Raw genomic sequence first — 24,297 nt, forward strand, 5'->3', positions numbered from 1 at the left:
TCCTTTATATGAGGTTATGTTATAAGTTTGGTTCGTTCAACATTTAAAATGAATGAAGAGTAATGACAAAGATACTGATTTTTTTTTTTTTTTTTTTTTTTAATATGTAGTTGAAGCTACTGCTTTTGCTATATTGAGTCATCAAGGTTAGGATTTATAGTGGCTAACTATTTCTTATAATAGAAGATCTGATGAAATATTTCTCATAGTTCTGCCTCCAGGTCATGTTGGAATTATGCCTGTAGATTGACTTGCCTGAAAAGATAAATCCCTCAATCCTGAAAGTGCAATTTTTTAATAATATAGATATATTTTTCAAAGGTTTTAGTTGTGGCTTTGTATATCTTTTTTTTCCTGATGAATAACTGATGCTCTGTTTAACATATAAACAGTGTAAGTTCTACCCACTGTTTTAAAAACCAGAAATTTAAGGTTCATAGGTATTCTCTAGTGAAATATCTGTACGCTGTTTCATTACTAATGTACTGGTAGCAGAAGTGATGAGAGTAAGGCTTACTGAACTGAATAGCTGAGTATGTTGTTCAGTAGTAGATGTTAGCCTGCGGATACCCTGGATCCTGAGGTACCTTCCTGTTTAATAGCTGGGGCACACTGTGATTCAGTGACTTTGTCAAAGTCTATACATGGGCTGGAATGTAAAACAAAAATCTCTTGAATCCTGTCCTTTCACTTTTTTTTTTTTTTTGCACAAAGCCAACTTTCCTAATTTAATATATTTATTTCTACTTTTAAACATGATTTATGCCAAGGTACTTGAGTACTGGTTTCATTTTTTTTAAATTTTCTCAGGTTATTTTGCTAGCATGAAAACATGGCTCCCTGCTCCTTCAAAATTCTTACCTAACCACAGCTGTTTTGAGTGTGGGATGCTCAAACTGTGACCCACGTATGGAAGCTAGGCAGGTAGTCTGCAGCTGGGTGTATGCTGAGAGACCCTCGTGGTGTGCAGCATGTAGGTACCTTTTTGACTTGGGAAGAAGGTATGGCCCAGTGCTGTGGCAAGGCTGCGGCCAGCCAAAGGACTCCCAGCCATGTGGTGTGGTGCACAGGACATCGGCATGTGCAGCGCTTGCCAGCTATTGAGCTGCTATAAATGATGGCGTCGGTCATCCTTTGTGTATGTCTTGCTGTGGGTTCACGCCTTATCTTTAACCAACAGCAGGCTGGACTTCCTGCACGTTTGAATCCCGTTTTCCTTGCAATACTGCCGCATTAATTCGCTCTTGCGGTTTTTAAAAGAATATATGAGGAGGGTCGCTTTCTCCCTGTGCACTGCACCTCCTTGATGGTCCTTTTTCCATGGGTGCAGGATTTGCACAAGCGCTGGGATGGCTGTTCACATCTTGGTCCTGTGTTGGGTTGTGGAGTTATGTTTGCACACGGGAGAAGCAGCAGAAACAGAGGCAGTGCTGCACGTTGATCAGAGATTTCGGGTACATCCACTGAATGTGCTGTTTTGCTTAAATTGCCAACTCACTGTTTCTAATACACAGTCTTTCTTGGAAAATAAATCCTGTTGGTGTTATGTGTACATGCTTTATGTCACAAAATAGTGTCTCAGTTCTGTCAGTGTTTTAAAAGAAGAAAAATTTGTTGTTTTTTTAAAATCTATTTGCACACATCAATCATTTCCTAATGTTACTAGTGGGGATGGGAGTAATGGATACAAAGACTTTGAGAGATACCTTATAAATTATTGGTTTGGGGGGCTATCCGAATAACAACTTTTCTGCATGTATTTCTGCTAGTTATACCCTTTGAGGAGTGAATTCTGTATTTCAAACTGCTTTTTTATCTGCACTAAATACACTGTTGTGTTTTCCCTGATCTACTTTTTGAAATAGTTAACCAGGGCGGAGAGGTTTTCTTTCTCTGTGTAGGCCTTTCCCCAGCTCAAATACTCAGTAGTCACATGTGTAGGGGTTATCATCCTGGTTTGAACTTTGTTCTGGCTTTTAAATGTGTTAAATGCTCCAGGATCAACAAGGCAGCAGTTAATGAAAATACAGGTCATCAGTGTTTCGTTTTGAAGTGGAAACTGGCTGTGGGAGGGAAGATGTATTTCATGTTAAAGTGGAAGCAAGGGACCTGGATTGGACTTTTGTGCGCTGCTCTTCAGAGCTGCTAGCTTGCTTTCACATGAATGAATTGGTGGAGGAAGGGGGAGAGCTACATGGTCTTTCATGTTTTGTGGTGCAAGTGTAGTTCAAGATGCCGTTCAGTGCAACACTTGAGTGCAGTATCTCTCTGAATGCTTTCTGTGAGTAATCCTCATGTTTGGATCGTGGTTAGGTGGCGTATTCCAGTGTCATGAAAATAAAATAAATTAAAAAAAAAAAGCTTAAATTCTTTAGCCCACAAGCACTTTGTTGGGCTGTATGCCTATGCCTGAAGTATAATGCTGTGATAGTGACAGTAAGTGTAACTCATCCTGATACTCTGAAGTGCGTAATGAAACAGAGATTACAGAATTGGAAAAAGTGAGATTACTAAGTGTTCTATTGTAATCTCATTCCAGTCTTTTGACCTATACATTGATTATTTCAATTTGGGTCATAAAGGTCTGCTTTAAGCATGTTTGTATAATGAATAGATTACCCTGTGTATCCAGCAATACAGTTTTATATATAATTAAAACTAGCCATCTGTATGTTGAGTCAGGCAGATACTCTCCAAATTTGTGCCTGTGTTCTGCCTTCATTTTTCTTTATTCTTCCTTATTCCTCTTGTAGTAATTTTGAAATTTCTTTAGGTAGTCAAAACAGACTATTTTTCTATTTAGTGAAAGGCTCTGGTCCTAACTCTGCCTACCTTTGTTGATAATTAAAAAATGCGTGTAGACACGTAAGTTAGAAGATTCAGACAAACTGTCTGTGTCTTAGTTATGCATCTTACTAATTGTTTCTCATATAGCTGCAAATATCCTGACTTTGGTGGAATTTGGAAAAAAACCCACAACAGTTTACAGTCAGTTTTCTCAGTAGATCTCTGCTTCTGGAAAGCTGGAGTCGAAATGCTAATATGGAGAGTTTGATTATTGACCAGCAGAGATCCTTGATACCTTTTCTCCAGCAGTCAATGTGTATTTTCTCATCTTGCTCTCAGTCAACGCAACTAAGAACAAAGGTAAATAGGAGTCAGCAAGCCTCTGCAGAACTGGGGTTGTTGCATTTCTCTTAGCTGGACACTCCTGCTTTTGAAATAGCATTGCAAAACATCTCTGTCATAAGATGTAATGAAGTGGCAGTCATAGGTCTATACATACTATTTTTTAATTTTTTTTTTTCCTCCTCTCCATGGAGTTTGTACTATATGCAACTACTCAAAAAACCCCTCCACATTTGTTTTGGCTGGTGTCAACCCTCAAAATTTCTCATGGACCTTGATCTTTTGGATAGAAAGGAAGGGAGCTTATAATTTTACGGAGTCACAATGAACCACATCCAACAGCTTTTGCAGGTTACTAGAGGTCCAGTGGACTGCAGTTGGAGAACCACAAGCATAGGATAGGCATACAGCTCTAAAGCTTTATCAGCAGGGTGAGTCTGATCAGAACCACCAATTCAAAAGTAAAGCAGCCTTAGTTGCTGCAGCTAATCATCATTAAAGGCTTAATGTTCTTTGCTAGGTAGCTTCTGACTGATCCTGCCTGAGATTTTTGTGCCAGCATGGCCTTCATCTGTGCTGGACAGTGAGAAACAATACGGCCATGATAGCAAGTACAAACCTACTGTGGCTATGTTAGTGGCCCGGCCTCTGCTGCTGAGCCCCACTGAGCTGCTTCATCTGCCCCTCATCTCCCTCCCCAGAGTCTGGAAGGTGCTACTTGTGTGACTGCTCTCCCATCCGGCTGTAACAGGTTGTCTTTTGCCTACCCACGAACTTTCCCCAGCAAGGTGTCTGAGAAAAGCGGAGGTGTTGTACGTACACAGTCTGTGAAGCAGGCAAGGTGCCATGGTCTGTGACTTCTGATACTGTTTTGTACTGGACGTGCTCAGAACAGCAATGAACAGGTTGAGAGAGCCTAGACCTTGAATGAGGGCTTTTCATTGGGTTGTGTTTGTAGATTGTTCTTGTAAGTCGTGGAGAAGTGACACTGTAAGTGGGCTGAGTAGAAAATGGTAGGTAATCTGAGTTTGACTAATGAATGTAGAGCCTAATGCTGATTAAAAATCCAATTTATTTTGGGATATCACAGCTGATGAGTTAAAATGGGGGTTCTTTTCCCCTGCTCCAGCAGTAATTTTAGTATAAAACCTGGGCATGAGAAGAAATGTTAGTAAATGAAGATATGCATTGAGGGACTTCTAGTGTGGGAATTATGTTTTGGTGCTGTGACTGGAAAATGTGATTAACACAGAATTTTAAAGCAAATGTGTTAGTTGGCCACGGGATCTTTCATATATTTTGCAATATTTTGCAATTGCATATGTTTTTGCAATTTTTTTATTCGTAAAGATATTTTGTGAGGAGCAAAATAAAAAGTGGGAAGCTATGAACTGCCACCTTGTCTTCAATTTTTATTTCAAATTTTATTTCTTCATGGGAGCTATGCATGCTTGACTTTTGAAAGTGTCTCTCATTCATTCATCCTAACCTGAAAATGTAGCATTAGACACTGTGACCTAGTAGGACAGCTGCTAGTACAGTGCGTTGGGCTGCTCACTGTGGTTCTGAGGACCAGCTGCAGATGGCTTCTGTCTTTGCGATCTGCCAGCAGTTCACGGACCCCAATTTGTTAGAAACTGTTCTGATTTACAGCATTAGGACTAGGTTAGAAGCTCCTGCTTCTTACAGAAGTCAGTAAATACCTTTTCTAGCTGTCATTGGCAAATGCATTCACTGAACACTTTAGGATTTTGAGTATTTTGATGGCTTATTTCCATATGTGGTAAATTGAATGAGGCTAGCTCCTTTGTTGTACAGACTTTCTATTGACTTACGGTTGTGGGGTTTTTTTTTGTTTGGTTTTTTTTTAATTATTATTTTTTTATTTTTTTAATGGACACTTTAATGATAGCATAGTCCCACAACTACAAAGCAGCAGTGGGGCATAAGTGAGATACAAAACTGTTTTGGACTGGATCACCTTTTATGGCAAACGAGCTGTGAAATATCCAAAATAAGATTTGAGCAAATTAAAGTGTACTTGATTTGTCTTGTGATAGACTCTTTTCTTTCATCAGAAAACTGCTGCCAGGTTTTGAAAAGCTTGACATGGGGATACCTGCTTCACAATGGCCTACTAATTATGTTTGGATTTTAAATACCTGCATGTTGAGTAGCTCTTGAGCATGCTGTTGTTACAGGACTGAACTTGATGTGGCAGAGCTTCTGTATTACTGCCCTGTAACAGCAACGTATGCTGTTGTTCCAAGTACTTGGAACTTTTTTCATAAAGGTGGTGCTCCAGACACACAAAGTAAACCGTTCCACAGCTAAAAAAAATGTTCTTCACAGATTCTTCCAGTTAGATGTCTGAAACTGCTTGTGAGAAATACTAGCAGGATTTCTGGAACAGGCTGTGTCGGTTCAAGAGTGGAGACTGCCGTGAGTTGTGGCTGGATCAGGGATCCTGCGGTCATTCACGGTGGTTCTTCAGGGGAAAGAACAGACTTTTCAAGTATGCTAATAGATGGTTGTCTTGGGTTAGGGACACTAGCTGTGAAGTGTTTGCAGAGTCTGGTGGTGGATCTTTCTTCTTTTGTTTCATTTCGGTTTTGTGTTTTAATGCAGAAAGCACAGCAGGGTGTCCAGCCAGAATAACAGTCTGTGTAGCTGTACATACACCACTTGCCTTTCTCGTGTGTGTATTTAAAACAAAGGTATTTAGATTACAGTGACACTTGGAAAGGCGGGGTGGAATTAAATCTCTAGTTCGTATTCTGCGTCCCAGATGGTCACCTTGATAGCTGTTGTCTGCCGAGCAAGATTGGGCATGGCTGTGGTGAGACAGGAGGAGACTAAAACCTGGGGGAACACTTTTATGCCTGCTGTTACAATTGCCGTTTCTCTAGCTACAGAACTTGTTTAAGTAGTTCTAGTAATACTTTCTTTTGGGATATATCTTTATGAAGGAGCAGAGGAGGAGAATAGCATTATTTCAGTTCTCTAGGACAAGAAAGGTGTTTTCCATTGGAAAAGTAACTTGCGATATTACATATTTTTTAATACTATGTTAGGTACTTAAAGAAGGGGGGAATGTTGCATTGTAGCTAAAACCCGTGCTGTCCTGTGACTTAACTGAGTAATTACTGTGCTGGCAGTCAGTCTTTGATCTCTTGCTTTCAACTTATGACTTTGAGTATATGGAAAATGTAGGCCTATTTGAGATGCAGATTTTCTTTTTCCCTTGAATGTAGGAAGGAACAGGCTACTGAAGGAGCCAGATAGAAAGGTCTAACTTATTGGACAATGTAAGATACATGTTTAGGTAACTTTGCCACTCCTGTATCTATTGAAATGTGGGGTTAATTTTAGTGTTCTTCACTGCTCAAATGACTCTTATCTCATAGTTAATATGTGTGTTTTGATAAGGAACTTTGATAAATATTTGTTAAAGGTTTTGGTTTTGCAGCTGGAATTAATGTAATGTAAAACTTCTGAGAAATCAAGGGGTGTTGTGTTAGGAAAGACAGCGTTTTTCCACTTAAAAAGTCAAATAGAAGAGTGATGACTTAAGAAAAAAAACAAGCCCTCCCATCACCAGGATCAGGTTCTTTTTGATGTTTATAAGTAATTTTGTAGCACCATTAATCAGTCTTCTTTATGTACTACATACTTTCAAGAATATACATCTTGCTCTCCCTCTATGTCCATTCTTTTAATTTGTGCTAATTAAAAAACTTTAAAAAAAGGAGAAAGTGATTTTTTTCTACCATCTAGACTAATTCCTAGTTTATTTTAAATTACATTATCCTAGAAAGAAACTACTGAATATAGAGAAATAAAGTAAATCTCTCTAAAATAGAGGCTGCAAATTGTTACAGAAGCATGCAATTACCAGAGTCTTCCAGCATGGGTGTTGTGAATCAAGTCCCTGAAGTTTGTCTTGAATGTGGCTTTGCTATGTTAGGGGTTTCTGCTGTGCCTGTCTTCTGCACAGCGTACCCCATGATTCTACTGCTCTTATACTGAGATTTCAGGATTGTACATTCTGGTTATATGGTCAGTTTACCCCACTAATCATTTTTCCTCTAGAGACTCTTCAGAATCTGTGACTCAAAGTGACTTTGCTTTCAAAACTAAAGTGTTTATTGTTTAAAGGCCTATGATATACTGAAAAAAGTTTTTAAAATTAAAAAAAGAGACTTAATTGCATATTTTTTCCTTAACAGCGTGTGATTTTTCAAATATTTTTCAAATATTTATAATTTTTTTTTTCCTATGCAGAGATCAGCAGTTTTCATGTAGCAGTCTTGTCACCTACATTTATGTTCAAAAAAAACCACAGGCTGGTCACTTGAGACTGGAAATTTGTTGATTTGTCTCAAACCAGAGATTGGAGAGTATTTAAGCACCGTCACTTTAGTGGGAGCCACAGAAAACTAATTGCTTAAATCTGGTTATTCTTTAAGACAGTTTACAGAAGAGCCCCTTTCACTGAAATCTCTGCCAAATGAATTGCTTGCTTGTTGATTTTGTACTCTAAATGTATAAACTGAGGTGAACCACATGGCAGTTGAATGATGGGTGAGTTGAATGATGATTTTAACTGGTAACATTTTCTGTTTTTTTTGTAACATTTGCAGGGGGCAGAGGGTGAGACAAACACAGGACAACTACTTAGTCTTCCCTATCAGCCTGGCAAAATTTAGATCTAGTCAGGCAATTATACCTCACAGTCATCATAGTATTTCATATTTGATGCCCTTTTTCACATTTTTGTTTTGTTTGGTATCAGAGATTGTTAGTTAATTACTTTCCTTTCTTCTGTCGTCTTAGTTATTTTCTACTTGCTTCCAAACTTGACGTTTGAATAAATAATCTGATTGAAAAGGCATGCACATTTAAAGTTTTGTGAGCAGCCAGGACAATTTGTACCAGTGAATGCTAGAGGTGGAGCTGTAAAGCCAATACAGCTGGAGTGCAGAACGATAGACATGCAGTGTTTATCCTACAATCTCAAGCTGAATAATTAACATACGCTGCTAGATGAATATCAAGTCGTAAGCCTGCAGTCAGACAGACCACTCTCTTATCCCTGGGCCATCTGAGCCACGCTGGATGATAGATTTTGTGACTTTTCCTAAGATGCCAGAGAGGAGGAATTGTAAAATCTTCTGGTTTTTCCTCCCCAGGCATCACAAAGTGCTGCTGCGCTAAATGCTTTAGTAGTATAATGCTGCGAAGTATTTTACTGTTTCTTTGATAACCAAAATAAATGTTGCATGTGAAGTACTAAAGCATATACCGCTAGCTGTGTGGTGTGGAGTGTCGTAGAATCATAGAACCTTTAAGGCTGGAAAAGACCTCCAAGAGTAACAATCTCTTCATATGTAATTTCAGTATAAGATTTCAAGTGAAGTGTTTTGGTAAATAAAGTATTATTTCTTACTTTGTACGTCTTCAGAAAAAAATCTTCATGGGACTGGGAATTTGAAGAAAAGGTGTAGATAACTTCAGGCTATAAATTCTTCAGTGTGATAGGGCCTGGCAGTAGCTGCTTGTACAGACCCTTTAGACAAAGACCTGCAGACTGGTTTAGCAATGGTGCAGTTATGCTCCCTCTAACAAAGAGCAGCAGCTGTTTTCCTGCTGCTCTTTGTTGGCCCGGCAGCTGTGGCATCAGTTTGATCACTGCTCTGAGTGGCACAGCAGCACAGGAACTGGGTATCTGGGTGGGTGATGTGGTGGTTCTCTCTCTATGCTGGTTTAAAGAAACTCCTACGGTACAACATACTTGTGGTCAGGTCTCATGGGAGGCTGGTGAGTGCCCTTTGTTGTGATGCTAGGAAGTGCTAGTGACTGATCTCTTGCTTATTCTCAGCGCCATTTTGCATTTAAGAGGTTTTTTATAGTTGTCAAACTTGAGGTCTGTCTTCTGTCTATTTACAATAACCCTTAAGTGTCTTGTGGTTTTGATTTGCTTTCTGACTAATGTTTCTCCGGGTAGATTTGTTGGTAGTGCTCTCGCATGATCCTATTGCAAGATAATTGACATAGAAGGTGTGGCATACTTTTCTTTTTCTTTTAATCTGATTTCAAGTGATTTTTTTTTCTCTGTAGAATAATTCTGTGTATGTAAGTGTGCATGCTGTGCGTAACTCCCTTCCTGTGTTGTACAGATACAATATGTTCACTGGTGAAAGCTGAAGCACTTCCTTCAGATTGTTGCATAGTTTATAAACTCTTATTTGTATTGTAGTAATTTCAGACAACATCCTTGAAATCTGGGGTTCTTCTGTGAGTGTTGTACATACAACACTGTGCCAAGGTGGCCAAGAAGGCCTGCCTCGTATCAGGAACAGTGTGGCCAGTGGGACTGGGGGAGTGATGGTCCTCCTGTACTCAGCACTGGTGAGGCCGCATCTTGAATGCTGTGTTCAGTTTTGGGCCCCTCAGTACAAGAAGGATATTGAGTTGTTGGAGCATGTCCAGAGAAGAGCAACAAAGCTGGTGATGGGTCTAGAGCACAATTCTTATGAGGAGAGGTTGAGGGAACTGGGGTTGTTTAGTCTGGAAGAGGCTGAGGGGGAGAGGCTGTAGGAAGATGGAGGTTGGTCTCTTTTCCCAGGTAATGAGTGATAGGATGAGAGAAAACATCCTTAAGTTGCGACAAGGGAGGTTTAGATGGAGTATTAGGAAAAATTTATTCACTGAAAGGGTTATCAAGCACTGGAACAGGCTGCCTAGGTCGTGTCACCATCTCTGAAGGTATTTAAAAGACACATAGATGTGGTGCCTAGGGACATGGTTTAGTGGTGGACTTGGCAGTGTTAGGTTTCTGGTTGGTCTTAATGATCTTAAAGGTCTTTTCCAACGTAAATGATCTATGATTCTATGAATTAGGTTGTCACTGTCCAAATAGTTCCTCATTTGAGGCTGGTAGAATGGATTTTTTTTTCATTTTGTCCTGTTTTAAAGAAGAGAACCCGTGCTTAGATTTTTTAATTTGACAAAATTTGTGGTTAGTTGTGGGTCAGCTTTTGTCTTCTGCTCCCCTTTTGTCCACTTACTGCTTGCTGTGGCACATGCAGTTAAAGCTCTGAGTATGTTGGATATGTCTGGGCTAGAAGGCAGAGTTGTAGATCCTTTGGCTGATGATAAGCAGGGACAGTACTTGAATATAAACTGTTGTTGGTGGGCCCAGGGAAGAGAGGCAAAGCAAAAATCAATACTTCCTGGTTTATAAACAAATTCTCCAAAGCTTAGTAATGCCTCAACCCCAGAGATGGTAACAGAAACTTCACAAGTCCAAACATCTTATGAAACAACTTTCTCTTTGGAAATACTGGTTCACTCTTTTTTGGTTTGTTTGGTTTTTGGTTCCCCCCCCCCCCCCCCCCCCTCGGCTTCCGTCAGTGAAACTCAAACTGTACTGAACCAAGTGCTGAACTTCTGTACTCCTACTTTATTATATAAAGTGTTCCTCATATCATCAAAGTGTGAGAATAGTTACTTCCAGTGCAAGAAATACGTAGTAGTTTTGAAGGGAGCTTGCGTATACTTTTGTGGTATTGCCTGACTTATGCAAGAAACTGCATTATCCTCTTCTTGTGAGAACACCTTGTGTCGGAAACGCAGAGTGCATAGTAATGCATAGTAATGCAGCTGGAACAGTTAAGTTATGGAAAAATAAAGTTACGTAGGCTAGTATTTTCACTCTCAAATTATACATGTTAGGCTAATTTAGAAAGAAAACCAGCTTGACTTTTCTCTAAAACTGAAATAGTAAACGTAAGCTACTTCTTATGTCAAAATGTAAAGGATGTAAGTAACCTAGAAAAGATTCTTAGTGTGTTAAATACTGTCTTTTGTTTGAAAACAGAATGAAATATGGAAGTTGCATTAGAAGACTAAACAAACAGCTTTGTTTCCTGCTTGTAAGTTATATTGGTATAGCACTGTAGGATTGCACAGTGTTTCTTTCATGCCTTCTCCTCGTGAAGGTATAGTGGTTGCTCTTGGCTATCCTATGTTGCTTTTGCTTAATAGTTTTGTTTTGTTTTCTGATCATTTAGTGATCTTTGATTTGGAAACCAGTTGCCACTGATACCCAGATTGGAAACTCATTTTGGAGAAATGTGCTGCAATCCCAGAGCAGTGGGACTTTCGCCTGCTTGTGTGCCAGTAACTTTATGGTCAGATTTTTTTTTCCTAATCAGAGTTACTAAGTTTTACTGTGTGTCTCTTCTACATACCTAGTAATATCCTACAATCCATTAATTGGCCTCTTGTAAAATTTCTAATCTAAAACTGATGGAAGGATCACGGGGTTTCTTTGCAAGTAGAATTCAGATACTGAACAACCATCCAGACCAGAGACGAGTGAAATTTCTCTTTTGACATACACCATACTACGTAGTTAAATATTTCAATACATATTTCCTGGCACACTCTGTTAGCAATTATTGATGACAGAAGCAATAACTTCATTCGTCTGCCTAGGCAAATAAATTGCAGTAATTGGAGAAACTGGCAGGTGAAATGATGCATCAGGGCATCCTCAAGCGACAGTGGGAGCAGAGAAAGGAGAGTGAGAGGTGCCATCCTTTGTTTTCACATTTCATGTATTTCAGTGCTTTCTGCTTTTTAATATATTTTTTTTCTTTAATTAAAAGGAATCCTGTATCCAGTGTACGGATGTTGAAATATTCTGTGGTGTATCTATATGGTTTTGGTCTGACCTAATGAGAAGCTTCAGTTTTAATATGGTTTAGCCAGATACAGCTTATTTTAGAGCTATCAGAAAAATTTCCTTTTGACACACGACTGTTGTGCTGCTTTACATGTAAAATACCCGTTTGACAATTTTGGAAAAGTGTGTAGTAAAACCTTTTTTAAATTTAGGCATCTAGTTTAGCTACCCACTGCTATGCTGTCCAGTGCTTTTTCTGGAAACTATGTATGACATAAGTGCAGGCTGTCATCTGCCATTTCATATAACACTCTAACGATGCATGTGCAGATGTGCTCAGTGCATGTTTGGACATGTTGTGGAGAAATCACAGTACGTATCACAGTATCCTGCACGTTTGATCTCCTTGTGGGTTTTTGTCTACATATGCAAATGTTCAGACAGGCAATATTTCCATACAAGTAACAGTGTTTTGCGATAACTACCATTTTGTAAAGAGAATTGTGAATTATGCCTTTTTTTTTTTTTTTTGCAAAAGTTTTCATATTTAATGTTGACATTTCTGCAGACTTTGATATACAGCCAAACCAGCAGCTGAACAGCATATACTTTTAAAGATGATAAAAATACTTGCTTTAGTAATCAGTTAGGGAAGTGGCTGCCAGTTCTTGTGTTTTGGCTGCCCACTTCCCATTATGGAGTTGTCTTCTGGCTTCTCATGAAAAGCACTAACACTTGCATTGTTGGCACATGGCTGGATCTAAGCAGGCGGAGCGCGCTGTCTCAAAGATGACCTTTATTACGTGAAATCCTGTTCGGGATTCATTTAGCTACAAACTATGGGGGAAGGTTGGGTTTGTTTTGTTTTGGTTTTTTTTTTTTTTTTTTGTTTTTTTTTCCCTTGCTTGCTGGTGTGAAGGAAAAAAAAGGTCTTGCTGAAACTATTTATTGGATGCGAACTCTCTGAGATGATGTTCATGCTCAACAACAGCAGATGTGGCATGTGAAAAACCTGCAAGCTGTGACCTTCCCAGCCCAGACTGAGCTGTGCTCCCCCTCCAACTTTCTTAGCCACGTGAAGTTTCAGTCACATGTATCCTTTCTAAGACAATAGGCTTCAAATAGTGAAGTCAGTCCCGTTTCTTGTAAGGGAGAAGTCTCTGTGCCCTGGTGATGGGTGAGGTCCTCCTGCTGTCTTGCTGTAACAACTTTACCTGACTGCCAAGCGTGAATTTGGATGACTGAAGAAATTAGGTAGATATATCCAGTTAGTTATTCGTATTTTGAAAAGTAAAATGCTCTGATTTCATAGAATATTTCATTTAAGATGAGCTGTGAGGGGTTAATACTTCATTGTCCATATTCAGAGTATAGATTTGATTTTGTGGGATTGTCCCCAAACTGCAAAATTCTTTTATATAAGTTGGAGAATAAAATGGTAAAATTGAGCTTCTGCCCAACAACGAATTGGTCTTTTCTTTTGCAATTAAAGTAATATTTCAACACAACATATTATGTTTTGTGTAAACTTTATAGTTATTTTCAGGGAAAGAAAGCAATACTCCAGAATGAAAACATTCAGAATGCTGATGTTGGATAAGTATCTGTACAGTAAACACATTTTTTCCTGTAACTACTGTGTCTTTTACAGAGTTTCCCAGTTGAGGAGAATGTTTTCAATTATCTAGCACAATTTTTCATCCTTAAGCAGGGTGATCTTTTGATTTATTCGGTACTGCGCACCCGTGCTTGTTTGCAAATTGTCCTTGAAACATCAATAGCTTTATTTAGGATATATATGATTTGTGAAATGGGAACTTAGTCCTCCTGCAGAATAAATATGAGTAAAGAAACCATGAATAAATGCGGGAGGGCCTTCAAATCTGTGGTGTTTGACAAGAATTTGAATTGAAGAATACAACATCTGGAAATCTGTTCCATTTCGTGATCAGAGTTGTCTTACAAAAGACTTAAGACTTAAATTTCTGTTGAAAATTCACTATTAGAAGTGTAATCTCACATTCTGAATTCATACATCTTTACATTAATAATAGTAAAATCTTCATCTCTGGAAAAGGAATGTTTTCACCTCACATTTTGTAATTCAATAACTTTTGGAAGACAGTCCCCAGGTCTGTGCTACTTATAGAGCTGAAGGTATTGTAGAAAGCTTTACCAGTAAAAGCTTTGATGGTACAACTGGTTTTGTATTGTGTATTCAAATTGTTGCTTCTGGATTGGTGCAGAGTTTTGTTTTGGGAACAGATTATATATGTAACATTGGTGTCCATCTTGCTGCCATTTGGTGCAGTATGATATAGGGAAACCTTTGCAACAAATCCCGAACTGCTATTTTTTATCTTTGGGTACTGTGTGAATTTGGAGTGCTGCCATAGTTTCCTGCATTGTACATTTGTTTTTCTTAGCCCTTGCTTTCTAATGTACTACTTCTTTTGGTCTGTTTTGTTGTCAGAGACATGGAGGTTGTAAGGATCAGGATGATGGTTATGATTCCTTTGAAGACAAATTATCTTTGTGGTACTCCATGGTACCTGATGCTTCAGTAGAGTCTTTAGGATACAGGTCTTGTGTCAGGGTGGTTGCAGGAATGTTTTTCTGCCCCTGAAGCAGTGAAATTACTGGCAGGATTGTAGGGCAAGGGATGCAGCTTGTCTTTTTCTTTCATGAGTTGTAACTTACCCTGTGTTCCTGAAGAGCAGAACTGGAAGATTTGGTCACCATCTGAGCTGGCAGAGCAGTGCACTTTTCTGTAAGAGCTGTTGGAGATGCTCTAGGAGAGCCTTAATCTCTGCTGGGATACTAAATGTGGTGTTTTGCCTGGTGCCAGTGATGCAAAGAGGAAAATCCCTTTGCAGGGTGGAGTAGGGCTGGCTTGCTGATTTCAAAGATCCAGCTAAAAAGAAAAATGAGTAGAGCCCAGGAAGGTGTGGTGCAGCCAAGGGACAATACCAGCCTGGTCTGTCAGTCTGACCATACTCATGTAAGATGCTACTTTGTGATGTTTCATATATGATAATTAACATGCTAATTAGTTGTTTCTTGATGTGGAGCAATGTGGAGTTTGTACCCTTGTACTTGCAAGGGTAGAAAGTGGAGAAATTAGTTAAATCTCTTTTCACTGGTAAAAGTTGGAGAACTAGAGAAGGTAGATATGATATGTGGTATATGTTATTGTGCTGCATAATTTCTGTAGGAGAAAACAATGGTTGGATGTTACGGCATCTAAAACATTTTGCATATCTGTGAAAATAAGAGTCAATCTACTCTGCTAAAATGTGAAAGCTGTCTTAACTTGCCTATTTTGATCCATCTGGAGAATAGTGGCATTTAGGCTGGAGTTAAGCATTTGAAAGAAGGAAAATCATAAAATATGACAGAAGTAATCTGTGAAATAGAAATCATGCAAAAATTGTGTGGTTTTATCTCTTGAGAAGTGAGGAGAAGGGTAGAATGTCTCTCTCATGCTATTGACATGTGGCTTGTTCAGGCTAAATAGCCTGTTTTTACTTGTCACATAATTATGCCACAATTAATGACGCCACGCACTAGAACTGGTAATAGGGAATGTCTGTGGAAGAAACATTTAAGACTAGTCAGTCCCTAACAGAATCACTGTTTTGAAGAATGATATTCATTGCTCCAATATTCAGGTTTTTCTCTTTTTCTTAGCTTGGACAATAAAAACACACTTTTCTTTTTTGGCTTGTAGGCGTACACTTCCCATTGTCATTAGTTGAGTGAGTTATGACAAAACTTGGACTTTCAGTGTAACAGAAGAAAGATATCTATTCCTATTTGTGAGTTAAAAGAAAAATTCCATTAGAGATTAAGATTGTTATTAATTTCTTGTACTTGCAGATAAATTACCTTGGGGTTGTTTGTTTTTCAGTTTATTCTTGCAATTTCCTTTTTTTTTCTGTTTGATGCTGAAATGCAAAACTTTTTTCTTTTATTTTTTTAATTTGGTAACAAAAACTCTTCCAGATTAAAATTTGAAATACTTTTCCTATACTGTTGCTGCTGCTGTTTGCAGGCTCTTCGTCTTTTTCATTGTATTTTGAAAAATTAAACTCATTTGCATATGCGTGTGTGCCTGTAAACTTGATCTAGACTAACTTCTTTCTGACACCAAATTTCTGAGGGTTTTCAGTAAATAATAAAACACATCGTAACTTTGGTACAAGGGTGTAGATTTGTCTCGGACCTGAGCGTGTGAACGTGGAAGTCGTGAAGCTGCCAGCTGCTGGATGGTGGGGAGCTGCGGCTGGAGAGGTGCCTTTGGGCCAGCAGGAGCAGAAAGTTGTGTCACTGGTTGAATTCCACTGAAATGGCCAAGGGTTGTGGTTTTTCTTATTTGTTTTAAAGGTGTGGGATGGTCCAAATACGCATAGACTGTATTATGCTGGGGGGGGGGGGAGGGGAAGTTGAGCTACCTGACAAGTCAGTAACGAGTTGATTTTTAATTCTTATACCTGAATTTGCCAAGCTTTCAGAAACTCATGAGTTGCTGTGGGTAACATGACATTGTTAAAATGAGACTCCAGAAACCTTTTAGTCTTTGAACTTGATTTGTAGTCTGAACTTTGAGGGGAATGAATAACTCTGTATTTTAGGTTTATTATATGTTTTTTTTTTTCTGTTTTAACAATTCTTTCAATATACTTATTAAATAAAAATGAGTAGTAAAAAGTTTATTTGGTTTTAGGGAGTTGGAACATATTACTGCTCTTAAGAATCTGCCCCATGGCTTGCATCTGCTAAGTTGATAAGTAAATCTTGTTTATCCACCTTACTAAGGTAATAACTAAATCCTGTTCTTGTTCTCAGTGTCATGGATTATATTAGACTCATTGTTCACCTTGCTAAAGGGGACACGGAAGAGAAATACAGAGTTGCTCTTTAAGTGTTGAGATGGTGCATGTTTTGAACAAAACGTCATCCAAGTCTGTATTGCAGCTCTTGGACAAACTATTTTAAGTACTCTATTCCTCTGAAGCTGCTTCATTAGCTCTTGCAAGTGAGACTGATGCCTGGGAAGAAGAGGGGAGAGGCCGATGCTCGCTCAGCTTGTCCTTGCCTGTTTCGTGGTGGTGTGTAGCTTGCCTGATCTTGGCCTACTGTGCGGAGAATAGGTCAGGAAGTCTAGTATTAGTCCTTAATGTTGTAACGTAGCTTGAAGATGAGCTTGGTAGTTAAATCTAAGTATTTGTTAACCTTTTAGCTTTTTGAGGAGAATGTTGTTGAATGAGACTAGAGGAATTTTAACCGATGTTAAATAAAGCCGCTAGGAATCTGTTATTCCTGCAGCATGTCTGTTAGTGTAAATGAGATTTGTAGTTAGGGCTGAGGAATGGTGATGCAATTCCAGTTCTTCTTAAAGAATCACCATGATACAGGAGATGTGAGGCTTGACGTAGAAATCCGTATTTTGCTGTAGAAAAATATTAACGCTTAATACAAAGGGCTGTTGCAAGCAGATAATTCTCCTGCCATGGCACAGAGATGTAGGATTGCTTAGGAAGCAATACTGGCTTGCTTTGTCCAAAAGTTTTAGTTCAGGTGGCTAACGCTGAAGTTGGTACTGATCTTACAGTAAAGGGAGCGATTGGAGTCTGGTGCTGTAAGTGAGAGCTGGCCACTGCCTAGCAACTAATGGTGTCCTGTTGGCTTGGCTCAGCTCAGATAAGGAACAAAAATATTTTCCTTCAAATCCAAATGGAAAAATAGAGAGGTATTTGTGTGGGGCACTGGCAGCGTGTTTGGTGCGGTGCAAGCTGACGGGAGCGCTTGTTACGGAAGTGTTTCGGAGCAAAATGAGGGAGCGGGAAGCTGCTGCTATTTTTTCTGGTGTGTTTCTAAGTAGTTGCAATCAACCATGAAAAAAATACAGTGTAGTGATATGAACATTAACAAAGAGAAAATGAAAAGCCCTATTGTCCTTATGTCCCTCCCTTCTCTCTTTGGAAATGTGCCTGTCTTTCTCTTCAGTCTTTTGGTCAAAACATTTGGCAGATGCTTGGTTTCTGTTAGTGTCTTGAGAAGGTAAGTCTGTGAAATGACTCTGCCTTATGTCTTTGCCAGGATTACATTTTATTTGGGAAAGAGTGTTAGTGTTTGATTGATACTTAAACACTCTTTGATCTTGAATGCCCTGTTCCTCCCTTTAAATGATAGCAGCAGCTTTCAACAAGCAACTACTCTATTACTGCTTCCTATGTCTTTTTTTTTTTTTTTTTGTGTTACTATGTGGACTGTGTGAATTACAGGGAATAAAATAATTGTTTTCTGGCCCTCTAAATTGTCATTGTGTTTTTTTCGGTAGGGTACCGCATTATTTTGGTAATCAACATAACTGGCCGTGCTATTTGATATGTGTCATTCTCATGTAACTCTCTTACTGTAATGCATGTAACTGAATTCCATGTATGTTTATGATCTGTTATATAGCACATACTGGTCTTGCAAGCTCTAATGCTGACGTGGAACAATACTGAGGTGTATCTGACAGTGCCAGCTGAATAATTTTGCTGCAGTAAAGGTCTTCTGACATAGGATGGAAGAAGGCCAAGTTACATTTATGAAACTTCCAAGTTAAGCAACAATGCTCAGCGTTTAAATCATAACACAATAGTAAGAGAGTACAGTACTTTTGATGATATCAGCATCTAGTTTATTTTTAGAGAGTTTTATAAATGCTTGTAATTATGTGAATAACTGTGTATGTACTGTAGGATTTGTGGAATTTATCAGGGTAAAGGCTGGAGCAGTTTCATGCTACTTGCCCCATGGTGGGAAGTTTGACTGCAGACAGTCTCAGGTGTTTCCCTCTGGCCACGGTGTGTCAAATGGCAAGAAAATCCAGCACAGGATTGATACTCACTTGATACTCAGTTGTGTTTCTTTTAGTTTACCAAGAGGCAGACCAGAGGCTCCTCTGTTCCTGTGAACAGCTGGGCACCGGTGGTTCTGCCTGGCAAAGTGCTAGCTTTATATTAGACCAGTGCTATTTTGGCATAGAGAATGAAAACAGAATGTGACCTTAAAAGTAAATTTAGCCAAAATAAGACAAAACTGATGGATGAGATATAAACATTGGAGGATGACTCTTATAGTTAACATCTGCTGACTAAGCAGGATTAAACGTCTCTTTATTTTGGCAACAATTAGGACACTAATCACTGCAGCAGTTTGTTGAACCAAACGGGTGGCGTGTTCTTCCCCCAGTCAGGAGGTTTGTTTCTTCCCAGTTACATCTTGCAAGAATTAATTCTCACATCTGCTGCAAGTGCTAAGTTCTTTAAAAATATCAGAAAATCTCTTCATGTTTTGTTGTCTTGTCTTCTAGGTGTTGGTTCAATAGCCAGGTATCTGCAGCTTTTCTTGACCCGTCAGGTCATTCTTTTGTGTCTCGAACCCCCAATCTCTGCTCACCCCCTGATGCTTTCCAAAATTTTCTGTATCAGTTCTTAAATTTTTCAGAGATGATTTGTGGAAACATGTTGCAAAAATTTAGTGTGCCTTCATGGCTTTAATAAAGGAAATCGGCAAATCTAGCTTTGGTGAGTTAAAAAGTTGCTGCTTCCAATGACTGACTCGACCCCTTGGTCAGTAATTTCCAATCCTTTAGCAGATTTGGTAAAGAGAAATGCATGAATGCAACTTTCTGATCCTGTGAGAAGTTCAGTTGTTTGACTCAACCCCTTCTCAACTTGACCAAAGATGCAGGACTTTGCACTGGAAGAGCTGGGCCTGTAAGCACAGGTTCTGTCTGCTGTCACTGTCACCAGAGAGGTGGCTTTTGGTGAGGGACGGGATATGCGGCCACGCAGGAGGTGGTTTTGCGCTGATGTAGAAAGCAAAGCTCGTAACCCACTTCAGTATTTTAGTACCCTTTCAGTCTGTGAAGGGGAAGGGGGAATGGTGCGTGCATGTGGTGCTGCGTGCCTTCTCCGAACGTGTACCTCATTCGGCATTATTTGAATGTACCTCTACGTGTAGGGGAAAACATGATAAGGAATTCCTCCCTCTAGCATGGGGCTGGCTCTCATATGACAGGGCTTTGAAAGGGGATTATCGGATTCAAGGAAATTAAATAAAGTTTGGGAGAGTGTGTGCTGTTGGACTCACTCTCTGATAAATAAACTCTTTTCAGCTTTGTGTTGTGACCTGGCTCACAGTAAGGATAACATTAAATGTTTAAGAAACTTGTTATTTTCCATTTTTATGCCTTTCACAGCCAGCAGAACTTGTTTCTTTTGCTGTCTGCTTTATGAACAGCATTTAGCCCACAAGACACTTGAGCTAAAATACCCGTGTTTCCTTTCATGTGGGAATTATGTTGCTTTTTCACTCAGCCTTCTTATCCTTCTTTCTTCAACCCTGTGCAGCATCCTGCTGCTTCGTGGGTTGAAGGGTGCACGTACAGGCTTTAGAAACAGTTGCAAAAGAGAGGTGAGCATCTGGCAGTATGGCATCCCGAGGAATGGTGCTGTTACACAATAGGTGAGGAAAGGACTAATGAGAAATGGGTGAAAATAATAGGATGTGGAATGGCAAGGAACAGAAAGCATTTTTTTCATTTTAGGTTGTGTCTTGCTGTTTGTAGAGTATTTGCGACTTATCCTTTTAGGTGGTTGAACTGAAATTTCAGTCCAGCGTTGTATGTCAAAGTTGTACTTGACAATGACACATGATAAAAGTATGATATGTTGGATGCAGGACCTATCATAAAGTTGTTTTAAAAAAAAAAAATGGAACAAAACAAGAAAAAAAATAAGCCCAAATTTGTAGTCTTTTAGCTCCAGTTAAAATGAAAGAACAAAATGCTTAGTTGGTCTGCTAGGAGTTGTTCTTATCCCTTCAGAACTGAATGTGATAAGAAAGAGATTATAGATTAACTAAATATTTCAAATTATCTTTAACCTTGGCTGACAACAAAAATGTGAGTAAAACCTTTACTACTGGGTAGGAGTGTACCAGGACGTGCATCCTTTTTCTTTCCATTGAGCAATTCCATCCTACCAGAACTCATGACGTTCCCAACCGGCACATGTCAGCACAACAGAAAAATGTGTGTGTGCTTCTTATTTACAGCTTTATAAATCTTAATAAGGGTTTATAATGATGATATTGTGGCTGAATATGGAGTCTGGTTACTTCCTGATGAATGTAAGAGTGCAGCCCTCCAACCTCAAATTGTGAAATACGTATAGGTAAAAATTGGGTCAAAGGAAATATTTTAGGAATATTACAAAACAGTTCTTACATAAAATTAATTTTGATGCTGTGCATATAACTTAACTTTTGGCATAGTTTAACTCCATGGAATTTCTAGTTCCAGTGCAACAGTTCTTTTAAATTTGGTTTATGTATAAATGTTTCAATAGCAGAGCTATCTATGTGAAGTATATAGAAAGCCCTAAGATGTGTATTGGTGCTGACAAATATAGTAGTGCATTTGGTTTAGCAGAGTAAGACAACTGACATATCTTACTGTGAGTGTTGTGCCTTAAACTTCTGTAGTTATGGATCTATTTGTATGGCCCATGCCCTAAACTGTGGTATAGTGAAGCCTAAAAATACATCTAAGACTGTAAACATGATCATACTTGCTTTCTACTATATAGCCTTGTATGAAGAAATCTGTGCGACAAATTCCCAGTTGAGATCAGAAGAGGGTTAGACCATACTAGATGTTTTATAATGTCCTTGGGCAGACCTGTGTTAAGAGTTTATTATAAAAGTTGATTATTCTAGGGGTAGGAGGATCTTCCAGCCTTCTTAAAACGATTCCCGAACCTTCTATCTGTGCTTTTTTTCCTTGCAGACCTTTCAGCAGCCCAGAGAAAATTCGCCCATTCTCTGAGAGACTTTAAATTTGAATTCATCGGTGATGCAGAGACAGATGATGAAAGATACATAGGTAGGTAAGAAGTGACTGTAAGTGACTATATTTTGCCTTGTCATCCTCCAAAATGATTCAACTTTTTTTTCTGGTTTTGTGTTACAGATGCATCACTTCATGAGTTTTCAAACTTTTTAAAAAATCTAGAAGAACAAAGAGAAATTTTGGTGAGTTGCAATAAACTTTTTAAAAGCTGTACATACAGTAGAGAGTAGGATGAAAGTCAGTTAAAGTTGCTTACTGCTTTTTTAACCACCAAGATGTTGATAACAATAACTTAACAGCAAAAGCTCTCATTGTGCAGCCTCTGATTCTGTAGTCTGGAGTTACAGACAACAGCTAGTTCTCATTGAAGAGGAGAGCTGTTTGGGGAAGGACAGATAACTATGAGCTGGTTTAAAATGGTCATGCCTGGTAAATTATGGCTGGGGTGAATGGGAAAACCATCGTGAGGTTGTTTACTATTTACAGTAAAAAGCAAGGTGAAAGACTTAATACTGCAGCAGGATACTGAAGGTTGGGCAGTTGGCCAGATTTGGATCCAGGATCTCTGTGGCTCCAGATTAAACATTTAGCGGATATGAGATGCAATCTGTTGGCTAGATGCAGTACCAGACTTAAAAACCTTTTCCTTGTAGGTGAGCTTCTGGTGGAGGGTTGCATCTGCAAACATTTAGTTGCTCTGTTGTGTAGGAGGGAGTGTTCTTCATTCGTGTGCCTATGATTGCTTAGGGTTTTAGTGTAATGTGTGCAAGTTGGCTGCACATAGACTGTGGGCCGAGAGCTCTGCAGTCTACCTTGCTATCTTGATTTCCTCGGTTGTCCAGAAGATGGGGGGTTTCTTTCTGGATGGTACCATGGTTCTCCTCTGCAATTGCATGCCGAGCTTTTGTTTCAGAGCAGGGATTCATAGAGCAGATGATGTATACTCAAATTTTCTGAGCGTGGTCAGAGCCTGAATCTAGGGAATGCTCTTAGATCTAGAGAGCAGTTATGTTCCTCAGAGTTTGCCGTATGGTATATCTTTACCTTCCTGGAAGTCAGTGACCACTTGGCATCACCAAGAAGAAACTGAGACTAATCTGTGTTCTGTGCTTCTGTGTGACAGAAGCTGTGCCTACAGTGAAGGAAGTATGTAGATTAGTGGGAAAAGAACTTGTGAATATATATATATATTTTTTTTTTCTTTAAGTATTTTTTCTTTTAACATTTCTCTCTCTGGCAGCCCTGAGCTTAGTAATAGTTATGGTTCCTTGAGTGTGCCCTGTTATGTCTTGGTATGTTGTTCTGATCTGGAACCACACTTGGGTCAGAATTAGGGTCTATGTGCTTCCTTGCACATTCCTGAAGAATACTGTCTTTACGTAGTAGAGATAATTTTTCAGTATCTGGAGGAGTTTTGCCAAGTTGTAGGGATTTGCTCAAGTATGTTTGCTTCTTTTGTTGGTAATGAGCAGCATAGGGCTACCTGGTAGGTACTGGTCACCTGTGGTTGTTATCCCTTCCCTCCTTCACATTTCTTTTTACCACCTTCATGCCTCCCTTCCTTCATCCCCATCTTCTCCCAAATGACTAGCCTGCTTCTACTTAGTTTTTCCTGTTGGTTCCAATCTTGCTAAGTCATAACCAAACTTGATAGTGCTTGTACTGTTCCCTCAGTAATCTCCGTAGTACTTGGCACTACCGGTACGGTCACCCTGATGTGCTGGCTGTGCATGCTTCCCCTCCCTGGATGTCCTCCATCCTGCCCTTTGTCTGCTTCCAGAGTTCACCTGTTTCTCACATAACTCTCCTTTAATCATGCTGGAAGTCCAGTCAACCCTCATGGCACTGTCTGTAACTTGTGTCAGCGTTTTTCACAGTTAGGGGCCGTGTCCAGCAATCTCTCAGGTCCTGGTTAGCAGAGTCTCGTGTTCTGTTTGCTTAGCTTACTGCTATGCCAGGACTGGCTGAGTTGGCTGCATTTGCCTGCAGCCCTGCCAGAGGTGTGACTTGTGGCAGAGTCATGCATACCTAGATGATCCCTGATGAGTGCGGCTCTAACCTATTCTTCAAAAAAGTTCCAGGAACAGGGATTGATTTCTCTAGTTTTATTCCAATGTTTATTCTATTTTTTTCACCTCATATCCATCCTAAGTCTCCCTTACTGCAAGTTAGGCTGGGAACTTTGAGGAATTTTAGTTCTATAGTAGTTATGGAGTAAAACTGATTGCTTTTCCTTCATAGTAGTGTTTTCACTGTTACCCTCTCAACGTGATGTTTTACATCTGTATTTTTCCTTCTTCAGTTTAATTACACTGAGTTCAGACCATCTCTCTTCTATGTAATTTTTTGTTTTTTAACCCCGCTTTCTGAAGGCACTGACATTTTCTCTTGGATTTATGTTGCTCCATACATATGGTAGTCTGGAGTTATTGGTAAATCACTATATAAATTGCTGTAGAAAATTGGATCATGCAGGAAACTTGACTGTCCTCTTAGCTGAACAGGTATTTTTCAGAGTAATTTTGCTATGAGGATGTTATTTTATCGTTCTTCCTGTGGTTTATTT

General features: G+C 39.2%; 1 protein-coding gene across 2 annotated transcripts in view; it reads left to right on the plus strand.

Moving 5' to 3' along the window:
* ARHGAP10 (Rho GTPase activating protein 10) overlaps positions 1-24,297 on the plus strand; it is a 147,550-nt gene that overhangs the window by 19,257 nt on the left and 103,996 nt on the right. For both annotated transcript variants that reach the window (XM_086746308.1, XM_086746309.1), the window contains exons 2-3: positions 21,669-21,764; positions 21,852-21,913. In XM_086746308.1, the coding sequence (XP_086602434.1) occupies positions 21,669-21,764; positions 21,852-21,913 (158 nt within the window). The remainder of the gene's footprint in view (positions 1-21,668; positions 21,765-21,851; positions 21,914-24,297) is intronic.

Source organism: Chlamydotis macqueenii, chromosome 4, assembly GCF_036417535.1.
Source record: "Chlamydotis macqueenii isolate bChlMac1 chromosome 4, bChlMac1.mat, whole genome shotgun sequence".
Lineage (NCBI taxonomy): Eukaryota > Metazoa > Chordata > Aves > Otidiformes > Otididae > Chlamydotis > Chlamydotis macqueenii.